Genomic DNA, 26,740 nt, shown 5'->3' with positions numbered 1-26,740 from the left:
GCAGATGATGTTTAATGTAAGCAAGTGCAAAGTGATGCATGTGTGAAAGAGGAACTCGAATTATAGCTATGTCATGCAAGGTTCCACATTAGGAGTCACGGACCTAATGGGATCTAGGTGTCGTCGTTGATGATACGTTGAAACCTTCTGCTCAGTGTGCTGCTGTGGCTAAGAAAGCAAATAGAATGTTAGGTATTAGGAAAGGAATGGACAACAAAAATGAGGATGTTATAATGCCTTTGTATCGCTCCATGGTGCGACCACACCTCGAATATTGTGTTCAATTCTGGTCGCCGCATCTCAAAAAAGATGTAGTGGAATTAGAAAAGGTGCAGAGAAGGGTGACGAAAATGATAAAGGGGATGGGACGACTTCCCTATGAGGAAAGGCTAAAGCGGCTAGGGCTCTTCAGCTTGAAGAAAAGGCGGCTGAGGGGAGATATGAGAGAGGTCTATAAAATAATGAGTGGAGTTGAACGGATAGATGTGAAGCGTCTGTTCACGCTTTCCAAAAATACTAGGACTAGGTGGCATGCAATGAAGCTGCAATGTAGTAAATTTAAAATGAATCGGAGAAAATGTTTCTTCACTCAATGTGTAATTAAACTCTGGAATTCGTTGCCAGAGAATGTGGTAAATGCGGTTAGCTTAGCGGAGTTTTAAAAAGCTTGGACGGCTTCCTAAAGGAAAAATCCATAGATGGTTATTAAATGGACTTGGGGAAAATCCACTATTTCTGGGATAAGCAGTATAAAATGTTTTGTACATTTTTGGGATCTTGCCGGGTATTTGTGACCTGGATTGGCCACTGTTGGAAACAGGATGCTGGGCTTGATGGACCTTTTGTCTTTCCCAGTATGGCAATACTTATGTACTTATGTACAATTAAAGGAACTGTGTCCTGTTTTTGAAGGCTCGTGGTGCTTTTTGTTGTAGTTTGATGATTCTGCTAGGGCATCAGATACCCTTAGGCCGACCCTAACAAACACACCAGGCATTATGTCTGCAATGTACTTACCCGTTCTCTCCCTCCCATATCAGTCTGCACCCAGCCAGGATGGATGGCAATGGAGATAATGCCATCCTCTTTGTAGCCTTCTGCATGGCATCTGGAAAGCATATTCAGTGCTGCCTACAAAGAGAACAAACCATGATAAGAATTTCATCTGTATGCCACAGTTCATACCACCCATACCTGGTAAATTAGCTCCAACTAGGGCTGCAGTCTGAACAGGACAAGCAGCACAGCAACTGAAAGAGATTCTATCAGAGATGTTTTTGGAGCTTTAACTTGTTGAGGAATGAGATCTTTTTCTACCGAATCATCTTATGCCATATTAAGGAATTTGACAGAAATGCCAACTTATGGATTTGAATTTAGCTCAAACCTTTTCAGTAGTAGCTCAAGGTACACTAGGTACTTCCCTGTCCCCAGAGGGCTTACAGTCTAATTTTGTATCTGAGGCAGAGATGGACCAACCATATGGGCAACCAGGCAGTGCCCGAAGGTCCAGGGCAGTGAGAGGGGTCCAGTACTTCCCTCCCATGTGCTTGACATCCCTCTCTCCCCTCTGTGACTGGGATGCCCCCTCTATCACCTCTCCTGTGCTCTATCTCCATAATCCCCTTTTCTTCTGTGTAGGCAGGGCCACTGGCAGCTACAATGGACATCTGCCACTAATACTGGAACTTCCCTCTGCCACTGCCCACCCTTGTGGAAGAAGGAAGTTCACTCGGAAGAGGGGGCAGGCCACGACAGAGGGAAGTTCTGGCATCAGCGGCCAGCCTAAAGGAAAAGGTCAGTGGGACTGAAGGCAGGAGGAGAGAGAGGCAGCAGGACTGGGAGTCCCCAATGATTTTCATTGCCTGGGGGCCAAGATCACTCTCAGTCTGCCCCTGCATGGAGGATTATGGAAACATGCCCATGATCACAAATGAATATCAGCAGGATATGAATCCTGGCTTCCCCAGTTACCAGCCTGCTGTCCTACTACTCTACTAGATTCATACACCCCCTCATTCTATAAAAGACACCCAAAGTTTGGCATGTGATTATAGAATACGGTCATTTACATGGTTAAACTAATTAGTTAATTCGTACTCAATTGGCACTTGACCCAAGTGCTCAACTGGTACTAATTAGTTGTTACGCAGATAATTCATCTGCGCCCCTATTCTATAAACAGCACATATAATTTCTCTCTCACACAAGACCAAAGGGGAAATGGCCAAGTGAGGGTCATGGGTGGGTCAGACGCATGCCACGCATTCAGGTGCACTGTTATAAAATATTTGCCTTTGCAAGCCTACATGCCATTAGTTAGGTGTGAGCATTTACACCAGCTTTTGGCTAGGATAAAATTTCATGTCTAAAGTTAAGTGCAGAAGTGCTGTTATAGAATTCACTCTTAGCAGTCTGTATAATGGCACCTAACTTAAGGCACCCTTTATTGAATCTTCCCCACAGCATCTTGCAAAACTAATCATGCTCTTATACATATTTCATATTCTGCTGCCTCAAAAACAATTCAAAATGCAGTAAAAATCAAGATTTCTACAGTTGTCCTTTCATGTTGTAAGTGTAGAATATGTTATGTAGATCAGTGAAACAAGAGTAAGTTTAGAATAAGAGCTCAAAGATTGCACAAGTCTTCACACCCCTTGACTCAATACTTGGTGGAAGCCCTTTTTGCTTCAATAACATACACCAGTCGTTTAAGATAATTGTTTATCAACTTAGCACAATGGGAAGATACATTTTTGTGTAGAAAAAACAAAAGTAACCTATGAGAAAAATGTATCTGAAAAAGAAGAGAAAAAAAATTAAGGATAAGAGACTCAAAAGATTGCTAAAAAAAAAACAGTCAAGCTTTTTAAATACAGTTTTAGACTTGGGTCAAGAGACTACAGATCAGATGTAAAATTAAGTGTGTCACTAACAGCGTTGGAGGGGCGTTTCAAGATGGCGGATTAGTCTTGTCGGCAGTCGGAGTGCGTTTGAGCATCTTTCGAGTTACTTGCACAATTACCTTAGAAAATGCCTCACAGCAAAAGAAAGGGCGTTGTGAAAAGCTTACCACCGACAGCCCCAGGTACAACGCTTCAAACAACACTAGACCGATATGCCACAAGCACCCCACGATTAACCGGCGAGAGTTTACCCGTTGTGGGGGAAGGTGAAGGAGCACTCACTCCACTGGGGTTGGAAACATCTCTTTCCTCGCCGGAAGTGAATCCACCGCCGTGTCCCGCTGTCGCTTGGGCGTGTTTGGAGGCCCGGGAGCACTTGGAAAGCGTTGCTCCGGACTCTCAGGTCGGTGGCGATACCCCCAGGGAAGCGGGAAACAACAGCAAAGGAGAAATAGTGTCTCCACCCGCGCCAACACTGGACTCTATCTGCTCTGCGATCCAGTCCTTAACAACTATAGTTACCAAAGCTGCTCAGGAGACGACTTCAATAGTGAGTAAATTGGATTTGTTGACAACCGCGTTTGAATCACTGAAACAAGAAACTGCATCAAATAAAACGCAGGTTCAACAAGACATTTCTCTTTTGACAAATTAAATAGATTTATTAATTAAGGACAAAATGATAATCCACCGCAAACTGGAGAATTTTGAGAATTATAATAGGCGTTTAAACCTCCAAATTCTTAATTTCCCTCGTTCCTCTGAAATGAACGCCACTGAGATGTTTAAAAAGTACCTAATTGAGAACCTATCTGTATCTCCAAATTTAATTCCTCCTATTAATAAAATATACTATCTGCCAATTCCTAAAAGGAGATCAGAAGGGAATGAAGGATTACAGGACTTAACTGCTTTCTTGGAAAATTCTAATGATGGGGTTTATGAGAGAAGAACTCTTCTTGTTTCAATGGTCTTTGAGCAAGATCTGAATATGATCAAAAAATTGTATTTTCAAAATCTTGCTAAGCCATTTTATGGTGAAAAACTTTGGATATATCCAGACATCGTAAAGGTTACTCAGGAAAGACGTCGGTCCTTCTTGGCAATGAGAGATGAAGTTAAGGCTTTAGGCGCTAGTTTTATACTGGCATATCCTTGTAAATGTCAGATAAAATATATGGATAATAAATATCAATTTTTAGATCCTGAACATTTAAGAAACTTTATAGATATGAAGAAAGTGAGCAAATAGACCCAGTGTTATAAGAATCTGTAATTCACATTATGTATGTTTAGTGGTGTGATCCTGGCCACATTCTTATAATTTTACCTTAAACTTTAACTCCTTTTATGTTTTCCTGCCCCCCTCTACTTTATGTTTCAACAGTTTTTATTGATGACAATAAACATTATAAACATGGTTCATAAATTCAAACAGCTCATTAACCTAAGAACAAGTCACTGTTGCATACATACATCATAACTGCTTCATCAATATTTTCCATCATCATTTTCTCCCCCCCCTCCCCCCCGGGGGTTGACATCTTTACAGTGATCATTTTCAACTTCATAGCACGTAATCTTTTTCAATATCTATTACAGGACTATACCCATTTACATCCTGAAATGCTAATCTCCCAAACACCCTACTGGTTAAGGCGTTCCAAGTCTATTTAGTACCGCACTTCGTGCTTTATGGGATATGTTTTGCAAGTACTTACTCCATATTTTGATAAACTCCTTTCTTTTCTTGAGTTACCAAAGGCCGTCCTAGCCTCCCAAGCATCAATTCATGCATCCTATTTCTCCAGTACCAAAAGGAAGGTGGATCTTCCTGCATCCAGTGTTTAAGTATGCATTTTTTCCCCACTGCATATGCCTTACATAAAAATAGCCCTATATAGCTGTCTGTTATCCCATATGCATCCCTTTTGTTCAACAACACTCCTCTCCAGGAGGGGAGCAATCTTTGCCCTATGATCTGCTCGATATACTTCTGTATAGCTCTCCAGAATATTTTTATTCGAGCACATTTCCAGAATGCATGCAAAAGGTATTATTTTCTCTATTACATTTGGAGCATTGAGCTTCGCCTATCCAACCCGCTCTTGCTGCTTGGTTTTGTGTTATGTATCCCCTGTGTATTACCCTATATTGACTCTCCTGTAACTCTGCCCCACCTACTTGATGTGGTATATCATTTATCAGTTTTGCAAAATTTATTCCTTTCAGTTCGTATCCCAAATCCTTACTCCATGCCTCTTTAAGTATCTCATAGGTACGGGGAGGACTCAATGCTACTAAAGCTCTATGTAAACTCGATATTGATACCTGCCCGTGTGCATCTCCCTTTAAGAATTCCCGAAGTCTACAACCAAGCCTCGCGCCTATTGCTTCTTGGTCCATACTGCCCCAGTAATGATGTAGTTGTCTGTATGAGTAATGATCCTGGTTTGCTAAAGACATTCTTTGCTGCAGATCCTGAAAGCCATACAACCCTCCCTCCTCATTAACTAGATGTTCAAGTAAGGTAATCCCCGCCCTTGCTGCCCCCCTCTACTTTAAAGTTGTGGTCTAAGAAAGAAGTTTAATTGTAATGCAGAACCAAGTTCTAAAGGAATCTATTTTCTTTTCTGTTTTTCTTATCAAGATGTAATGCTTGTGATATGTTTAAAATGAATAAACAAACTATTAATTAAAAAAAAAAAGAGACTACAGATCATAAATCCAGAGGGAAGAAAAGTTCCATAGTGAGAGAGTACAGCAACTGAAAGCTGTTTTACGAGGAGAGTCCAGGCGACAATGGGATACTTGGTTGATGTTAGAAGATCTAAGAGAACTACATGGTCAGTATAGAAAGATAAGCTAAACAAGGAGGCAGAATGGGTCAATAACAATCTTGAAATGAACCCTGTATCTGATCAGCAACCAATGTTATTCAAAAAGCAGTGGGTCAGATCGTCATATTTATTGGCATTATAAAATAACTTGACTACTGTATTTTGAATGTTGTGAGTGATGTTTTTGATAAAAAGAGAGACCTATGAGCAAAGCATTACAGTATTCAATTTTATTCAATACCAACGCATGATTAAGGGGCTCATTTTCAAATCATTTGGACATACAAAGTTCCATAGTAACCAATGGTTGCGTGTCTAAGATTTTTGAAAGTGAGCCCCTAAGTGTATTCAAAGCTCCATTATCAACATATGGCCTAAGGGAGAGAATTTTCCAAAGTATAAGGAATGAGAAAAAGCTTGGAGAAAAGGCGGCTGAGGGGAGATATGATAGAGGTCTATAAAATAATGAGTGGAGTTGAACAGGTAAATGTGAAGTGTCTGTTTACGCTTTCCAAAAATACTAGGACTAGGGGGCATGCGATGAAGCTGCAATGTAGTAAATTTAAAACGAATTGGAGAAAATGTTTCTTCACTCAACGTGTAATTAAACTCTGGAATTCGTTGCCAGAGAATGTGGTAAAGAGGTTAGCTTAGCGGAGTTTAAAAACGGTTTGGACAGCTTCCTAAAGGAAAAGTCCATAGACCATTATTAAATGGACTTGGGGAAAATCCACTATCTCTGGGATAAGCAGTATAAAATGTTTTGTACTTTTTTGGGGATCTTGCCAGGTATTTCTGACCTGGATTGGCCACTGTTGGAAACAGTATGCTGGGCTTGATGGACCTTTGGTCTTTCCCAGTATGGCAATACTTATGTACTTATGTAATTCCAAACATTAGAAATGTGATCTTAGATGCTAAATTGATTTCCCTCTGCATACAGAAGAGAGCAAATAGATTCTCTAAAAAGGCACAGCCACATCATTTATAAAGGGCCTGAAAGAAGAAAAGGCACCTCAATCAAAAAATAAATGTTATCTCATTTGTGAGGATTGAGTCAACTTGTTAGAGGTAAACAAAGAAGATAATTATCTCAAATTAGTGGATAATGTGTCTTGAAATGACTGGTCCCAGGAATCATGGGCAATAAGATGATATTCATCAGCATAAATGTACGAAGAAAAACCTAACTGCTATACTAAGATTGCAAAAAGGTGCCATAAAAATGTTGAAAAGTGAAGGTGCAAGAACGCACCCCACATGAGAAAGGAAAAGAGCCAGAAAAAAGTATTGCTGAAAAAAAAAAGCCTGAAATTTTCATGCAGAAAAATAAAAGCAAAACAATTGTGCACTGTACCTCTCACACCTGTTTAATATAAGCGAGATAGAACATAAGAGTTGCCATAATTGACAGACCAAAAATCCATCAAGCCCAGTATCCTGCTTCCAACAGTGGCCAATCCAGATCACAAGTACCTGGCAAGATCCCAGCATAGTAAAGCAGATATTATGTTGCTTATCCTAGAAATAAGCAGTGGATTTTCCCAAGTCCATCTTAATAATGGCTTATAGATAGTGGTGTGCTGGTAAGTGTTTAACAACAGGCTCTCTCCCCGGTCCACCTCTGCACCCCCCTTATCCACCTCTGCATCCCCCCCCCCCCTCCAAATTGCAGAGCTGGCTATAGCCGGGGAGTTAGCCTGGGGGGGACAATGCATTACTCCAGGAAAAAAAAAAGTTAAATGATCCCAGGTTCCAATCTAATTCATGTTTAAAGTGGGATAAAATGCCATAAATAAGAACATAAATATTAACTTTAATGTTGAGCACCTGATTCTCAAAGTGGACATATTCCAAACACTATCTACTATAATAACTTTGTTTTTCTGATCATGCTGGCCCAGTATCCAATTCTGCTGCTATCTGTCCTTTAACTCCATTTCCAGGGCTTCCTTTCCATTTATTTCTTTACTTTCCGCCTTTCTTCTTCATTTCTTGCCCTACATCCGTAAGTAAAAGCTGGGTCTTCCGCAGACTTGACTGTCCAGTGGATCCAGCTTTGCCTATTTTATTTTTGTTACATTTGTACCCCGCGCTTTCCCACTCATGGCAGGCTCAATGCGGCTTACATGGGGCAATGGAGGGTTAAGTGACTTGCCCAGTCACAAGGAGCTACCTGTGCCTGAAGTGGGAATTGAACTCAGTTCCTCAGGACCAAAGTCCACCACCCTAACCACTAGGTCACTCCACTTCATCCATGTGCAGTTTTTCTCCTCTCTTCCTTTTCCCTCATCTCCTTCCTCACTCTTCCCTCCCCTCCATCCATGTCCAGCATTTCTTCTCTCTCCCTTCCCTCTCCTCCATCCATGTCCAGCAACCCTCCTCTCCCCTGCCCTCCCCTCCATCCACCCATGTCCAGCAACCCTCCTCTTCCCCCTGCCCTCCACTCCATCCACCCATGTCCAGCAACCCTCCTTTCCCCTCCCCTCCATCCACCTGTCCAGCAACCCTCCTTTCCCCCCCCGCCCTCCCCTCCATCCACCCATGTCCAGCAACCCTCCTCTCCCCCCTGCCCTCCCCTCCATCCACCCATGTCCAGCAACCCTCCTCTCCCCTGCCCTCCCCTCCATCCACCCATGTTAACCATCTCCTTCCAGCCTCCCCCCCCCTAGCAGCCCATGTCAACCATCTCCCTTCTAGCCCTCCCCTACTCAACGTCAGACATTTCCTGCCTTCTTCCAGACCCCCCCCCGATTCCCGCTCCCCCGCTCATCCATCATCTCCTGTCTGCCCTCAGCTCCCCGATAGCCCTCGTTTCCTTCCTGCCGCCGCCCTGCCTTTAAATATTGTATTTTTCCTCGAGTCGCAGTGCCGGCATTGGAAGCAGCAGGCTCAGCTCGGCTCCAGCCTTCCCTTGCATGGTTCCACCCTCTTCTGATGTATTTCCTGTTTCCGAGAGGGTGGAACCATGCGAGGGAAGGTTGGAGCTGAGCCAAGCCTGCTGCTTTCAATGCCGGCGCTGCGACTAGAGGAAAAATACAATATTTAAAGGCAGGGCGGCAGCAGGAAGGAAACGAGGGCTATCGAGGAGCTGAGGGCAGACAGATGATGGACGACCTGCGGAGCAGGGGAGCCTGCAGCTCGCGGGGTGGGGGGAGGAGAGGCAAGCTGGCTCACAACAACTGGGTTGCAAGATGCCAATAAATTTAATAACCGGTTCTTGTGAGCTGGTGCGAGCCGGCTCCAGCACACTACTGCTTATAGACTTTCTTTTAGGAAAGTATCCAAACCTTTTAAAAATTCTGCTAAGTTAACTGCTTTTACCACATTCTCTGGCAACGAATTACAGAGTTTAATTACATGTTGAGTAAAGAAATATTTTCTCTGGTTTGTTTTAAATTTACTACTTAGTAGTTTCATTGTGTGGAGTAAACATGTGATTCACCTCCACCCGCTCCACTCCACTTAGTATTTTATAGACCTCTTATTGTATGTTTAATTTGTTTTATGCTGGTTTTATTGTGTATGTGTTGTTTTATGTTGAATTGATTATGATTGTAGTATTGTAAGCACCCAGAATGGTAGATGGTGTAGACTATACATTTTTTAAATAAATAAAATCATGTCTCCCCTCAGCTGTCTCTTCTCCATGCTAAAGAGCCCTAGCCGCTTTAGCCTTTCTTCATAGGGAAGTCGTCCCATTCCCTTTATTATTTTCGTTGCCCTTCTCTGTTCCTTTTCTAATTCCACTATATCTTTTTTGAGATGTGGTTACCAGAACTGAACACAGTATTTGAGGTGAGGTCACACCATGGAGCAATATAAAGGCATGATAGCATTCTAATTTTTAATTTTCCATTCTTTTCATAACCATATCAAATTCTGAGGTATGGTCTAGCTGGATCAGGACATCAGTTTTACAGGCAAAGGTGGCAAACCAAATCATTAAGCATTAGAAGCAAAATAGTCTCAGTTTGTGTCCTTCACAGACTCCTGACCAAAAAGGGTGCAAGCTATTACTAGCATTCTAAAAATTTGTCACCTGATGGAAAATGGATTTTTCTCTCATCTTTGCAAGAAAAGGAAGTAGTGTAATGGATCTAACATGTATTAATGAAGAATAATCAGGGGGTCACGTGACGCTATGCTGGTGAACGGTCGCAAGTAAGCCGCTCTCCAGCCCCGATTCTTCTCCCCTCGAGAATCGACCCATTAGACCCTTAAAATCGCAACTTTACAAAATATCGGAAGCTTAGCTACAGCATTGCCAGTTGATTGCGGGAACGACGGGCGTCTGCGGCAATGAAATCGGCCGCAAAAGAACGATTAAGACAAAAGCCGGCGGACTACAAAATGGCGGCTTCACCAGGAACCGCAGGCACTACGGTCTCCTCCACGTGGGTAAGCGAAATCACGGCAGAAATGACTACGGTCCTGGAGGACTTGTTAGAAAGACGGCTTACCCCGATCGATAACAAATTAGAAAAACTACACGCTCGAATGGAAGATCTGGCTCACGAATGCATGGCGTTTCAGACGCGCACGGGCGAGGTGGAGAACCGAATGCTGGAGGTGGAGGAGGGCCAAAAACAGCACTCTAAACGTCTGGCAGCACTGGAGCAGAAGATAGAGGATCTTGAAAATCGATCCAGACGGAATAACCTCAGGCTAGTCGGTTTCCCTGAAGCTCTGGGAGGTAGAGACCTGGTCACCATCCTAGAACGCTGGCTTACAGCGAGAGTGAACTTTCCGGCTGAGATGGGGCCGCTACGGATCGAGAGAGCCCACCGCCTTGGCACCCGCCCAGATACAGCTACAAAACCACGAGTGATAATTATGCGGGTACTGAACTTTGCTCACAAACAAAAGATCCTACAGGCATCTAGGAAAGAGAACACCTTGTTATATGAGCAGAAGAGGATTCTCTGCTTCCAAGATTACTCCGCAGGAGTCGCGGAGAAGAGACGGACTTTTACTCCGATATGCTCACAACTATACAACATGAAAGTACGCTTTGCATTAATCTATCTGGCTGTACTGAAAATCACACATGATGGAACAACACAAGTGTTTGAATCGGCCGAGGAGGCGAAAGGATTCCTGCGGCAACTGGAGAGAGAAGGCGCGGCGGGGCCAAGCAATGCAACGCAGACTTGAGCAGGCAGAGAGAACCATATCCAACAGCCACTAACTCGAGTAGCAGACAGGGATATCAAGATCCCGGCAGAAGGAAAGACTGAATCACGTTACCATATTGCAAGACCAGTAGAGGTCTAGGAGGCACGGGACTGACGATGCTTCAAGTTATGAGAGTTAAGTTAACAAATATGTTGTTTTACAGTTAAATAATGCCACATGTAGATTCATAGCGGTTTAGGTTTGCGGCCTAACCCACTTGCTGGTGGGATGGCTGAGAGGCCAGGCAGATGAGAATTCTGCGTAGCAATGGACAGCATAGGGATGTATAAGCGCAACAGACTATCAAAAGATATTGTTTATGTAAGTCCCAGATATTGAGTCAAATTCAGACAATGGTCTGCCAGACTGAGTGGAAGGGGAGACTGAGCGCAGGTGTTCCCGACTCACGTTGCAGATGGCTGCTTGGAGAACCCTGAGATGCAAGGCCCAGGCAAATCCCATGGTTACTGGACGCAATGAGACTCAATGGACAGAAAATGATATTACTGCATGAAAGATTAACTTAGCTACATGTGGCGAAGTAGAGGGGGTGTTATGTTAATGCAATGTTGTTTTATATGAAGGGATGTGTACATACGAGATAAAAGTATGGCTGGATATGTAAAGGAACACTATGCAACATAGAATATAAAGGGGGAGGAGGGTTGGACTTTGCTTTAGTATAAATACAAGGGGAGGAGAGATCGGGAGGTGTTAAACATGGCTCGTTCCCATTTTGGAAGCGTTGGAATGGGGTTACTGGGAAGGGGAGATAGATGGGAATGGGGGGGGGGGGGGGGGGGAGAGGGGAGTCAACCAATCTGCCGAGGAGAGATGAGATTTATAGAAAAAGGTCCAGATGGAAGATGTGGGAGGACCTGGGAGGGCATAGGCTGGGGTGCCTTCTTGGGGGGAAGAACTAATCTTGTAGAGTTGCAATTGTGTACTAGATTGCCTAGAGACTATGGTTAGGTTGGTCACGTGGAATGTGGAAGGGATCAATTCGCCCATAAAACGAACAAAAATTTTACAACAACTGCAACGGCACAAAGTAGATATTGCCTTACTACAAGAAACGCACTTAACACCAGAGGAACATGCTAAATTGAACAAAGTGTGTTTCAGCAGGAGCCCAGGGGAAAAAAGGGGGAGTGGCAGTGCTTATTCGTAAAGGAGTGGCTGCGAAGGTTCATCCTTATGTGGTGGATGCAGGGGGTAGATACGTTTTCGTGGAGGTGGAAGTCTCTGGTCAACAAGTGTTAATATGCAATGTATATGCCCCCAACCACTATAATAAACAATTTTACAACCAGATCATTGGTCATTTGCTTAGTTACACCGGGACCCATATAATAATGGGAGGAGACTTTAACACCGTGTGGGACCCCTCATTACATAGTTCACAAGGGAAGAGGAGTGACATTGCAGCATCGAACAAAGGTTTGCAACGGATAGGACGGATATTAGATTTAGTGGACACATGGAGAGTATTACATCCAGGAGAAAGAGACTATACTCACCATGCACGGGCACATACATCGCAAGCCCGAATTGATTATATACTTACCTCAGAAGCTTTCTTTGGGATGGTGCAGGCAGTGAGTATAGGCCCATATACGATTTCAGACCATGCGTGGGTACTAATGGACTGGGGCATAGACCCTGGAAAACCCAAGGGTAATTTATGGCAGTTCTCATTAGAATTATCGGGAAATGGGATTTTTAAGGAGAACCTTAAAAAAAGCTGGGAAGACTACGCGACCTTAAACAAACAACATGAAGGCGACTCTCTCTTATTCTGGGAGGCAGCAAAGGCTGTACTTAGGGGAGAGATCATTAGCTATCATCACCATGTGCGGAAGGCTAGAAACCGACAGATCCTCAGGCTGAGTGCACTGGTATGCAAAGCCCGAAGGGCATATGGCCAGACACATGCAGAAATCCACCGCAGTAGATTATTGGAGTTGCAAGCTGCCTTAAATATGTTACTACACCAGCGAGCATCGAAATCCCAATTGTATTATAAATACCAGCTCCATAGGTTCGGCAATAAAGCTGGCCGCCTTTTGGCTAGATTGGCTAATCCGCGGGGTAATAAAAAGCCAGTATTACAAATTCGGGGGGCCCAGGGGATGGTAGAACAACAAGAAGGGAAGATCTGTGAGGCCTTCGCTCAATTCTACCGTACCTTGTATGCGAGGGAAGGGGACGAGGGATTGTCAGAGTCCCTTTATTTAGATAATATAGACCTTCCATCTCTTAGTTCCCGGGACAAAGATAGGATGAATCAGCCAATCCAGATTGATGAAGTACGATTAGCTATAACACAGGGGAAGGCACTCAAAGCACCAGGCCCCGATGGCCTACGCATAGAATTTTACAAAATCTTGGGTGATAATATAGCACCAACATTAACTACATATTTCAACAAAATCGTGGACAATGAGCGACTCCCGGGGGATTTGTCTTTGGCAAAGATCGTGGTGTTGCCCAAGCCAGGGAGGGACCCGCTGTCACCGGAGTCATACCGCCCAATATCGTTATTAAATGTAGAGGTCAAATTACTAGCAAAAGTCATGGCCAATCGGATGAAGAAAGTATTGCCCCAGTTAATACATGAGGCGCAAACAGGCTTTGTAGAAGGCAGAACTATAGCCAAAAATCTTAGGAAAATTAGAGCAGCCCTGGAAATGAGGAAGCGAAGAAACATACCATCCCTACTTATCAGCTTCGATGCGGAAAAAGCATTTGACAGGGTACGGTGGGCATTCCTGTTTACAGCATTAAGGAAGTATGGATTTGATGGACGATTTATATCGGCAGTCAAGGCCCTTTATCATAATCCAAAAGCGAATGTGCGGGTTAACGGGATGGAATCAGAGGAATTCCCGATACAGAGGGGAACACGACAGGGCTGCCCATTATCACCGTTACTGTTCGTGCTGTCCCTGGACCCTCTGATCCGAGATATAATAGCTAGCCCAACTATACAAGGGGTACAGATGGGACAGCTGGGATTCAAAATAGCAGCTTTTGCGGATGATCTCCTATTGCTGATCACAGAGCCACAGACATCTCTGGGGGTGCTCATGGAGACCATAAAGGAGTATGGGGATTATGCGGGGTTTCGCCTAAACTTGACCAAATCAGAGGCCCTAGCCTCCTCGGGAGAGGTGCGAAAGATATGGGACAGGGAATTTCCATTGAGCTGGGCAGAGGGATCATTTAAGTATCTGGGGATCCGGATGACTATGGATTTAGAGAAGCTATAAGCCTTGAATGTCCATGCCTTGCTAGTGGGGACAAAAAATCAGCTGAGACACTGGGACAGCCTTCCCATATCCTTGAGAGGCAGAGTGAACTTAATTAAAATGGTGATATTCCCTAGATGGCTGTATCTGCTACAGACACTCCCTCTCCGCTTGCTGCGGAAAGACCTAGCACAGATCACAGGGACCTTTAGTAAGTTCTGCTGGGCAAATAAGAAACCTAAAATTCAGTCTAAACTGATGTTGGGAAGCTGGGGAGAGGGTGGACTAGGACTTCCGGACATAGCCTTATACAACCAGGCCTGCTTACTGAGACATGTGGGAGATTGGGTGGGCCAGACTAGTGTATTCACGCCTTTGGAGCTGGAGCGTGCTTATTTTGTCCCCTATGATGTCCTCACTCTGCTGCATGTAGAGAACAATCAAATCCCAATCCAACTCAAACACTGTACATTACTGCAGCCGATGCGCGTGGTATGGCAGGTGCTGGTTAAAAGCATGGGGGGGAAGCCGACAGTATCAGAGTTACTAGCCCTTAGAGGCAATCCCAATTTCGAACCTGGGCAGAGTAATACCACATTCATGCGATGGGAGAGGTGTGGCATCACTAAGGTGGAACACTTGCTTCGACGAGATGGGGGTCTCCAAACCTATGAAGAGCTGCAAGGGAAATTAGGGAATACATGAGGAAGCCGATTCGCCTATGCTCAGGTCAAACATTATATTTTACATTTGGACCAACCTAGTCTACAACAGAAAATAGGTCACAAAATAGAGACCTTTTTCCAAACCTTGGAGCTGGTAGGAATGACCGTATCCTCCCTATACAAAGCCTTGGTGCCGCGTAGCCCTCCAAAAAGTTTTAGCTGCATCAAACATAAATGGGAAAGGGAGTCGGGGAGGGCTCTAGATAGATGGGACATACAGGCCACCTTGAAATCATTACCAACAATTACTATAGATGAGAGACTCAGAGAATGTGGATATTGGGTGATCATGCGGGCGTATATGTCGGGACAGCAATGGGGCCATATTAACACCATACAGGAAGCGAAATGTGTTAAATGCGAGTATACACCTCACACCTTATATCACGCCTTCTGGGATTGCCCAGGGGTACGAACCTTCTGGAACCAGGTTCAGGGATTTATGTCCAAGATTATAGGGGTACCTGTAAGTGGAACTTGGGACCACTTCGTGTTACACACGCAGTCTGCATTTAAAAACAAGACTAAAAATGCTAGGACGTGGTGTCGCAAGGTATGCTTGGTGGCCCGTAAGAGTGTGCTACAGCGGTGGATATCTCCAGAGCCACCGGAGTATTGGCAATGGCGAAACCAAATACATGAACTAGCTACCTGGGAAGCTAGGGAGGCAAAAGGGAATCTAAAAAAAGAAAAAACACTTCTTACTGATCTGGAATCCATATATACAGGGGTTAAGCCCGCGAGGACGCAGCTTATTGTTAAATATGTTGTAGACCTGCATGGGGACCACTGGTTAAGTGATGATATATCTCCACGGAGTAGGTTGACAAGAGGGGGGGAGTAGGGACCCACCTGGGTTATCAGAACACAAACTCAGGGGGGATATCGGGGATAGGGGCTCGAGGGGGGGAGGGGAGGAAGGGTGGATGACTTGCAATATTGATGGGAAGGGAGTTTGAATTTGCTCTTGCAAGAAGCTTGGAAGATAATAACAAGAGGTGGGTTGGGGATAAAACCTAAAAGATTGGTGCCGGTAAATAATGACACATAATTGTGCAGTGTACTTTAATATGGAAATTTTCTTGTGTATTCTCAGAATGTGTACTTTGTAATCTCAGTATGACACCAATAAAAAATGTTGAAACATAATGAAGAATAATCAGATAATGGTTTCTTTAGACGAGGCTTGATAACAGATTGCTTCCAAGATGAGTGTACAACACCCTGCTGAAGACTAGGATTTATAAAATCAGAGAAAATTGGGACAAGAGGAGACCAGCAGTCCCAAAATGGAGGAGTAACCTAGTGGTTAGTGCAGCGGACTTTGATCCTGGGGAACTGGGTTCAATTCCCACTGCAGCTCCTTGTGACTCTAGGAAAGTCACAATCCTCCATTGCCCCAAGTACAAATAAGTACCAGTAAATACTATGTAAACCACTTTGAATGTAGTTGTAAAATCCACAGAAAGGTGGTATATCAAGTCTCATTTCCCTTTCCCTTATTCCCCTTAATTAACTAAGGTAGAATCGCCACCGATTACCAGATTCTGTACAACTGTTTGTAAATCATCAACAGAAATAATGTTCAATTTGCTCAATAGGCTGTCTTCCTTTTTGAGTCCTAGGTTATAAGTGTGTTTTTTGGGTCCAAGGCCAGTGCTTGTGGAATTTATTATCAATGGAGGTGTGACAGGAAAGGGCCTATTTTACATCTTGAAAGAAAAGTTTAAGGCATGGATGATTGGACCATGAATTAAGTAAGTTATGAGAGTAGATTGTAAGGTTGACTGTTGGGGGTAGGGGTAAGGGTTTCTGATAATGGGAGTGGGAGGGATTGATATAAAATGTATTTAAAATATTAATAACCTGCGCTATCCTACAATTCTAGGCAGGGGTACAAAATAAAAACTCAGAACCTGGTACTCTGAACCTATGCACTGCATTTTAAAACATGTTAAATCTCTGATATGTGACTATTTACCTCTGGTCTTGGTAGACCTTAGATATTGCTCTGCAGCTTTCCTACTTAAAATGTACTTAAAGTATTTTGCAATAACCTCCTGCCCCTCCCCCATCTTTTCTTTGCCCATAGTTAAAGGTCACCTGGTCTTGCAGGTAGGGTTTGTTGAATAGCAGAGGTGTAGTGAGGTGTTTAATACAGCATTAGAGATTGGTTTCACAGCTAGCACAGTCCACAGTTCTCAAAAACAGGAGAAAACAAAGATAAAAAATCCCAAAGCTGCTGGATCCGTGGCCAATAAGAAACAAAAAGGTAGTTGTAGTTGGCAGTTCTCTTCTGAGGGTACAGAGGTGCCCATCTGCCGTCCAGACATTATGTCCAGGGAGGTGTGCTAACAGCCTGGTGTCAAGATTCGGGATGTAGCAGAAAGGTTGTCAGGACTCAAACTTACTGACCACTATCCTATGCTGCTCATCCATGATGTGGCACAAATGATATTGCCAGGTATCCTGCTGAACATATCAAATATGACTTCATGCCTCTGGAACAGAGAGTGAAGCAGTTAGGTGCACAGGCGGTGTGCTCATCCATCTTTTCTGTCAAGGGTAAAGGCCAAATGAGGGAAGCTCACAACCTGGAGCTGAATGTTTGGCTGCGTGGATGGTGCTTTAGTTTCCTTGACCATGGGATGCTTTTCCAAGACCTACTGAGCATTCATCTATCAAAGAAGGGACAAAGTGTGTTCCATAACAGACTGGCTAATGTACTAAAGAGGGCTTTAAACTAGATTCGTTGGGTATGGTTGAGAAAAGCCCCAAATTCATTAACAACTCTCAGGAATGTACTTTTATAGAAATGGGAAAAAAGAGCAAGATCCGGGAAGCTCTGTATACCAATGCTTGTAGTATGGCAAACAAATTTCTAGATCTAGAGGGGCTAATGGTAGACTTGGATTTAGTGGCGGCCACAGAGAACCCTGCTGCAGAATTCTCTAGAAGCAAGGAGATCTTGGATTCTCTACAGGAAGAATAGTTTCAGCAGGTGCTAAATGGAACCCACACGGAACAAAGCTATTCTGGACCTGGTGCTTACAGACAGAGAGAAGGATTCCAATGTTACGATGGATGATTGTTTTGGCATCTAGCAATCCCTGGATGGTGCGATTCAATATTAAGACACGTGAGGAGAGGGCTTATTCTCCAAGGACAAGCAGGCTGCTTGTTCTCACGACTGGGTTGACGTCCACGGCAGCCCCCTCCAACCGGAAGAAAACTTAGCAGGAGGTCCCGCACGCAGGGCACGCCCACCGCACATGCGCGGCCGTCTTCCTGCCCGTGCGCGACCGTTCCCGTTAAGTTTTTTTCCTTTCCACGCTGGAGAGAGACGTGTTCACGGCCCTCTCTTAGTCAGCCCCGGAAACTGGATTGCGGCCTAGCCCGCGGTTCTTTCTTTGTTCGTAATAAGCGTTCTTTTTTTTTCTTTAAAAAAAACCTGAAAAAGAGTTTCCTCGTCGCTCCTAGTCGCGAGGGCGCGTCGTTGCGGCCTTGTGCCCGCGCGGTCGTTTCTTCCTTTTTCGGGTGTACTTTTCACCGCCACCATCGACAATTTTGACTTTGCCGACGCGATTTTTCCGTTGATGTTCTCGAAGGTCCCGAGCGGATTCAAGAAGTGTGGTCAGTGCGGCCGGCAGATCTCACAGACCGATACTCACGCTTGGTGTCTCCAGTGCCTCGGCCCGGAGCATAATTCCAAGATGTGCACCTTGTGTCTCGGCTTAAGGAAGCGGATGCAGGTGGCGAGGCAAGTTCTGCGGGACCGTCTTTTTGGAACTTGCGCCGGCTCTTCGACGTCGACGGCATTGGTGTCGACGGCCGGGTCTTCGGTGCCGGTACCGATGTCGACGGCGCCGACTATGGCATCGACCCCAGGAGCACAGGTACCTTTGGCCCGCCGGCCTGCCAGCGACGGCGGTGGTGAGCGGCCGCGTGGGCAGTCGGCCCCGGCCACTCCCGCTGCTCAGAGCCATTGGGACCGAACCCTGTCGGATCCGATACCTTGATGCCGGAGGGGCTCCACGTCCTCCTCATCTCTTCCGCGGAGCGCCGATGAAGGACATCGCAAGAAAGCCAAGAAGCACCGTCATCGGTCGCCCACGACGCACGGGACTGGCAGCTCCGGGACATCGAGGGACGACTCGACACCCAGGAAGCGGCAGTGCCGGGAGAAGCGTTCCCCCTCGGTCGAAGAAATGTCGCTGCGCGGGTCCGCGGGTATCTCTGTACCATCTCCTGGACCTAAGCAGCTTCCAGCACTGGCACCCACACCGGCCCCCCTGCCTTTCCCGACAGCGGGCCTTGACGAGTGCCTCCGAGCCATCCTTCCAGGGATCCTGGAAGGGCTGATGCACCAGGCTCTACCGGCACCGGGGGTGCTTGCGCCCCTGGCGCCGTTGATGGAGGCGCCGTTGGGCTCTGGCCCGATGCTGAGGCCTCCGACGCCGATGCCACTTGCGGCACCGGTGTCGACCGCCACTCAGGTGGAGTCCCCGTCGATGTTGATGGAAGGAGCTTCGTCCCCGCCGGCGCGGGAGTCCACCGCTTGACGCCATCATCGAGGACGTGGTTCCTCGCAGTCGAGACGGGCCCGGTTGAGGTCTGAGCTGAGAGAGCTCATGTCCGACACCGAGTAGGAGGCCTCGTGGGGGGGAGGAGGAGGACCCCAGATATTTCTCCTCAGAGGAGTCTGTGGGCCTTCCCTCCGACCCCACTCCTTCACCGGAGAGGAAGCTCTCGCCTCCTGAGAGCCTCTCCTTTGCCTCTTTTGTCAGGGATATGTCTATCAGCATTCCCTTCCCCGTGGTTACTGTGGATGAGCCGAGGGCGGAGATGCTCGAAGTCCTTGACTATCCATCACCACCTAGAGAGTCTTCCACGGTGCCGTTGCACAATGTCCTTAAGGAGACACTGCTTCGGAACTGGTTGAAGCCGCTATCTAATCCCACCATCCCCAAAAAAGCGGAGTCCCAATACAGAATCCACTCAGACCCAGAGTTGATGTGGCCTCAATTGCCTTATGACTCAGCGGTCGTGGACTCTGCTCTCAAAAGAGCACGGAGTTCGAGGGATAACGCCTCGGCGCCCCCTGGGCGGGAGTCTCGCACTCTGGACTTGTTTGAGAGGAAGGCCTACCAATCTTCCATGCTCGTGACCCGCATCCAATCATACCAGCTCTACACGAGCATCCACATGCGGAATAATGTGCGGCAACTGGTGGACCTGGTCGACAAGCTCCCTCCGGAGCAGTCCAGGCCATTTCAGGAGGTGGTCAGGCAGCTGAAGGTGTGCAGAAAGTTCCTGTCCAAGGGTATCTATGACACCTGTGATGTGGCATCTCGAGCTGCGGCCCAAGGTATAGTGATGCGCAGACTCTCCTGGCTGCGTGCCTCTGACCTGGACAACCGTACCCAGCAACGGCTGGCAGATGTCCCTTGCCGGGGGGATAACATTTTCGGTGAGAAGGTTGAGCAGTTGGTGGACCAACTACACCAGCAGGAAACCGTTCTCAACAAGCTCTCCCACCGGACGCCTTCAGCATCCACCTCAGCAGGTGGACGTTTTTCCCGGGACCGGCAGGCTGCACCCTACGCCTACACCAAGCGTAGGTACATCCAGTCGGCCCAAAGGCCTCCTCAGGCACAGGGACAGTCCCAGCGCGCTCGTTCCCGTCAACAGCGTGCACCTAAGCAGCCCCCTGCGCCTCCACAGCAAAAGCAGGGGACGGGCTTTTGACTGGATCCATGGGAACATATCCGCCATCAAAGTATCCGTGCCGGACGGCCTGCCGGTCGGGGGGAGGTTGAAAGTTTTTCACCAAAGATGGCCTCTTATAACCTCTGACCAGTGGGTTCTCCAAGTAGTGCGGTGTGGATACACCCTGAATTTGGTCTCCACTCCACCAAATTGCCCACCGGGAGCCCAATCCTTCAGCTCCCATCACAAGCAGGTACTTGCTGAGGAACTCTCCACCCTTCTCAGAGCCAATGCGGTCGAGCCCGTGCCACCCGGGCAGGAAGGGCAGGGATTCTATTCCAGGTACTTCCTTGTGGAAAAGAAAACAGGGGGGATGCGCCCCATCCTAGACCTGAGAGGCCTGAACAAGTTTCTGGTGTGAGAAACGTTCAGGATGCTTTCCTTGGGCACCCTTCTCCCCATGATTCAGAAAGACGATTGGCTTTGTTCCCTGGATTTAAAGGACGCTTATACTCATATCCCGATACTGCCAGCTCACAGACAGTATCTCCGATTCCGTCTGGGGACACGTCACTTTCAGTATTGTGTGCTACCCTTTGGGCTCGCCTCTGCACCACGGGTGTTCACGAAGTGTCTTGTGGTGGTTGCGGCGTACCTACGCAAGCTGGGGGTGCTCGTGTTCCCGTATCTCAACGATTGGCTGGTGAAGAGCACCTCAGAGGGAGGAGCTCTTCGGTCTATGCAGTGCACTATTCAACTTCTGGAGCTGCTAGGGTTTGTGATAAATTACCCGAAGTCCCATCTCCAGCCAGTCCAATCTCTGGAATTCATAGGAGATCTGCTGAATTCTCAGACGGCTCAGGCCTATCTTCCCGAGGTGAGAGCTCAGAATCTTCTGTCTCTCGCTTCCCAGACCAGAGCGTCTCAGCAGATCACAGCTCGGCAGATGTTGAGACTCCTGGGCCATATGGCCTCTACGGTCCATGTGACTCCCATGGCTCGTCTTCACATGAGATCTGCTCAATGGACCCTAGCTTCCCAGTGGTGCTAAGCCACCGGGAATCTAGAAGATGTCATCCGCCTGTCCATCAGTTGCCGCGCTTCGCTGCACTGGTGGACAAATCGGACCAATTTGTCCCTGGGACGTCCATTCCAAATTCCGCAGCCCACGAAGGTGCTCACGACGGATGTATCTCGCCTGGGGTGGGGAGCTCATGTCGATGGGCTCCACACCCAGGGGGTGTGGTCCCTCCAGGAATAGGATCTTCAGATCAACCTCCTGGAGCTCCGAGTGATCTGGAACGCGCTGAAGGCCTTCAGGGATCGGCTGTCCTACCAAATCATCCAAATTCGGACAATCAGGTTGCAATGTATTACATCAACAAGCAGGGGGGCACCGGATCTCGCCCTCTGTGTCAGGAAGCCGTCAGGATGTGGCGTTGGGCCTGCCAGTTTGGCATGCTTCTCCAATCCACATACCTGGCAGGCGTAAACAACAGTCTGGCCGACAGGCTGAGCAGAGTTATGCAACCGCATGAGTGGTCGCTCCATTCCAGAGTGGTACGCAAGATCTTCCAAGAGTGGGGCACCCCCTTGGTGGACCTTTTCGCCTCTCAGACCAATCACAAGCTGCCTCTGTTCTGTTCCAGACTACAGGCACACGGCAGACTGGCGTCGGATGCCTTTCTCCTCCATTGGGGGAACGGCCTCCTGTATGCTTATCCTCCCATACCTTTGGTGGGGAAGACCTTACTGAAGCTCAAGCAAGACCACGGCACCATGATTCTGATCGCGCCCTTTTGGCCCCGTCAGATCTGGTTCCCTCTTCTTCTGGAGTTGTCCTCCAAAGAACCGTGGAGATTGGAGTGTTTTCCGACTCTCATTTCGCAGAACGACGGAGCGCTTCTGCACCCCAACCTTCAGTCTCTGGCTCTCACGGCCTGGATGTTGAGGGCATAGATTTTGCTTCGTTGGGTCTGTCTGAGGGAGTCTCCCCTGTCTTGCTTGCCTCTAGAAAGGATTCCACTAAAAAGAGTTACCTTTTCAAGTGGAGGAGGTTTGTCGTTTGGTGTGAGAGCAAGGCCCTAGAACCTCGTTCTTGTCCTGCACAGAACCTGCTTGAATACCTTCTGCACTTATCAGAGTCTGGTCTCAAGACCAACTCAGTAAGGAATCACCTTAGTGCTATTAGTGCTTACCATTATCGTGTAGAGGGTAAAGCCATCTCTGAAGAGCCTTTAGTCGTTCGATTCATGAGAGGCTTGCTTTTGTCAAAGCCCCCTGTCAAGCCTCCTGCAGTGTCATGGGATCTCAACGTCGTCCTCACCCAGCTGATGAAACCTCCTTTTGAACTACTGAGTTCATGCCATCTGAAGTACTTGACCTGGAAGGTCATTTTCTTGGTGGCAGTTACTTCAGCTCGTAGAGTCAGTGAGCTTCAAGCCATGTTAGCCCATGCTCCGTATACTAAATTTCATCATAACAGAGTAGTCCTCCGCACTCACCCTAAGTTCCTGCCAAAGGTGGTGTTGGAGTTCTATCTTAACCAGTCAATTGTCTTGCCAACATTCTTTCCCAGACCACATACCCGCCCTGCTGAACGTCAGTTGCACACATTGGACTGCAAGCAAGCGTTGGCCTTCTCCACTCTCCAGAACCCGATTTTATTCTGTTCAGGCTGCACTCTCAGTTAGTTGTTCTTCGTAGGTCAATTTCTGTTATGCCCTCGCCGTTGCAAGGTTCAATTGACCTGGGTTCTTGTTTTCAGTGAGCCTGAGAGCTAGGGATACCCCAGTCATGAGAACAAGCAGCCTGCTTGTCCTTGGAGAAAGCGAATGATACATACCTGTAGCAGGTGTTCTCCGAGGACAGCAGGCTGATTGTTCTCACCTACCCTCCCGCCTCCCCTTTGGAGCTGAGTTTTTTCTCATTACTTTGCTTGTCATTCAACTGAGCGGGAAGGGTCACGCACGGGCGGGAAGATGGCTGCGCATGCGCGGTGGGTGTGCCCTGCGTGCGGGATCTCCCGCAAAGTTTTCTTCCGGTTGGAGGGGGCTGCCGTGGACGTCAACCCAGTCGTGAGAACAATCAGCCTGCTGTCCTCGGAGAACACCTGCTACAGGTATGTAACATTCGCTTTCAAGATTGAAGGTCCTAGACTTCAAAAGAACTAACTTTTTGCCAAGATGGGGGAATATCTAAAGGAAGAGTTAGTTGGATGGGAACAGCTGAAAGAAGTAGAAAAGCAGTGGGCAAAACTGAAAGGAGCTCTTTTAAAGGCGAGAAACTTTCATGTTAGAAAAGAGGTGTTTGATAAAATTACGTTGGAATTGAAAGGCAAAGGACACCTTTTTGATCAGTTATGGTACAGGGCTGCTGAGCCCTCCCCAGCAGGGCTTATCTTCATCTCCACATAGTTCACTCCTTTTTATTTGTTTAAATGTTTTTATTAGAGCATCCTAGATTTAAACCTGGGAATTTCAAACTAACTTAATTCAAACTAACGAAAAGGAGAGACTATTTCTTTGTCCAATATATCCAGTTATTCCTATTTTCTACACGGTCCCTAAGATTCACAAACGATTATCCTCTCCTCCGGGTAGACCTATTGTGTCATCCAGAAACTCTCTATTGGAAAGATCTTGCAAATATATAGATTATTTTTTACGACCTGCAGTACAAGCTATACCAGCATATATTAAAAATACTTCGCATTTTTTGCAGATTTTGTCTGGATTATATATTAATGAGGAGACTTTGTTAGTCACCTTGGACGTCCATTCATTATATACTTCCATTCCCCAGAGAGAGGCCATTGCAGCTGTAGAAAAAACATTAGAAGATCGTCCTCGTCCTTACACAGTCCCCACTGAGTTTTTATTAGATCTGGTGGAGATAGCGCTATATAACAACCATTTCATCTTTGATAATGAATTTTATCTCCAAACATCGGGGATAGCAATGGGAGCGTCATTTGCTCCCTCAATAGCAAATATTTTCATGGGACATTATGAGAGACAATATGTGTACACTGCTGAGGGGTTCTCTAAAGTTGGATATTGGGGTCGATATATGGATGATGTCTTTTTGTTATGGCAGGGTACACAGAAGGAATTAGAGGATTTTGTCATGAGTTTGAATACATGTCATGCGTCTATTAAATTTGAAAGTAATTATCATCTGGAATGTATTTTTTGGACGTTTTAATTAAAAAAGATCACGGAAGACTTAGAACGGATGTTTTTGTCAAAAGCACTGATAGGAACTCATTACTGAGGTTCGACAGTATGCATCCATATCATCTGAAACAGAGTTTACCGTTTTCTCAGTTTCTTCGTTATATAACGAATATGTGACACTTCGGAACAATATCAAGAATCCTCAAACAAATTAAAAACAAAGTTTAAAGAAAGGGGATATCCAGACAAATTAATTAAACAATCTTATAAAAGAGCTTTGTATAATCATAGAGAGCATCTACTACAACCGATTGAGCATGAACAAAAGAAAAAAGATTTAAAAGTAACAGCTTGTGTGTTAAAATATTCTAACTGGTCTACACAAATTGCCACTATTATGAGGAAGCATTGGAACATAATGTCAACGCATCCAGCCTTTCGAGATCATCATTTAATGATGTCCTTTTCTCATAATCGGAACCTGCAAGACCAGTTCAGTTATGCAGATGTTTGGTCTCAAAAACAAAATGGGGAAGGATGGCATCAGAGATGCGGTCACTGTTCCATTTGTTCAATGACAAAGGAGGGATCTGTTTTTAGCTCTACAACAGGGAAGGACTTTGAGGTAAGATGTAGAACCTCTTGTGACTCTACAAACGTGGTTTATGTTTTTTGGTGTCCTTGTGGCCTGATGTATGTGGGTCACACTACAAGACAGTTTAGAACGAGAGTTATAGAACATCGTCACTGCATCTCAAAGTTAAAGTTGGAAGCACCAATGACACGTCACTGTGTTCATTTTCAACACCAGTTTGATCAATTGACCTGCATAGTTATAGACCAAATTACATTGGGTAAGAGAGGGGGGAATATTAAAAGCGTTCTATGGAGAAAGGAACAATACTGGATCCATTTATTACAAACAGTGGAACCACAAGGTTTAAATCGTAGTATTGAATGGAATGCGTATTATTAACATAGGAGAAGCCACTCCCCTATACGATTGCCTGAAAGAGCATTTTTGAATAGCTAAGATTCTTAGGGCGGGGCTTCCCTACGTAGAGTGTATGACGCGATCAGGTTTAAATTTCCTGTTGGCGTCTTTCCACCGGCGCCATCTTGTCAGTGCATGCATTAAAGTTTCGTGGACTGTTTTATGATGTTGAGAAGTCCGTGTTAAGATTTATTTGAGTGCCCTTCCTGAAGCAGCCTATAGAGTGTCGAAACAAGGCGCACTTGTTGAAGGGAGACACGGGATGGTGTTAATTTTTCCGGATTAAAACAGACTACAATGGAGGAAGCCAACTACACGATCTTCAACCCTGATATACATCATTACTAACCCAGTTGGAAGGACTATAAGAGAAGATAAGTGACTGTTAGTTGTTTGAAAGACATTTGTTTGAAAGACTCTTTCTCACTTTAAAATGGGGGTTAGTTTTCAATAGGTTTGATTTAGGCTTGATTGTGAAGTGTTAGTTTGGGATTTCTTAAGATATACCGGGTTTATTACCGGTTTTGGGTTTTGAGAGGAGGTGTTTCATTTTGTTAATTTCCAAAAATAGTGGGAGAGAAGAGCAAGGAGAGTTTTTGTACCATTCGTTTTTCTCATGTATATATGAGTTTTTGCGATTGGAGTTTTTCTGTCTTTTTTTCTTCTCTTTATTGGAACCAGTGATAGTATTCTACTCCTGAAGAAAATAGTGGAAGGTGTAATTTTTTTTGCTGAGTATTCCCTATTAGGAGGTTTGAGGTTCCTAGTTGATTTATTCAAAATGATTATGGTTATGTAACCTTGGAAACTACAAGGTGAGACACCCATAAAACCTATATTTCAAACTTTTTAGAGGTTTATTAGAGCATCAACATACCAACCACAAGGTAATATATCAGTCAGTACATCTCAGTATAAGTTCTAACAGTGCGTTGCTAATATCAGATATGCAAAGG

The 26,740-nt window shown here is 45.7% G+C and overlaps 1 protein-coding gene across 1 annotated transcript in view; it reads right to left on the bottom strand.

The window, feature by feature from the left end:
• Nucleotides 1-26,740, bottom strand: part of LOC115470474 (C-factor-like) — a 306,672-nt gene that overhangs the window by 6,638 nt on the left and 273,294 nt on the right. The window contains exon 6 of the mRNA XM_030203679.1: nucleotides 1,018-1,131. Within this exon, the coding sequence (XP_030059539.1) occupies nucleotides 1,018-1,131 (114 nt within the window). The remainder of the gene's footprint in view (nucleotides 1-1,017; nucleotides 1,132-26,740) is intronic.

This window comes from Microcaecilia unicolor, chromosome 5 (genome assembly GCF_901765095.1).
Source record: "Microcaecilia unicolor chromosome 5, aMicUni1.1, whole genome shotgun sequence".
NCBI classification, from domain to species: Eukaryota; Metazoa; Chordata; class Amphibia; order Gymnophiona; family Siphonopidae; genus Microcaecilia; species Microcaecilia unicolor.
Note: the sequence above shows the minus strand (reverse complement) of the source record. Positions and strands in the feature narration are given on the sequence as shown.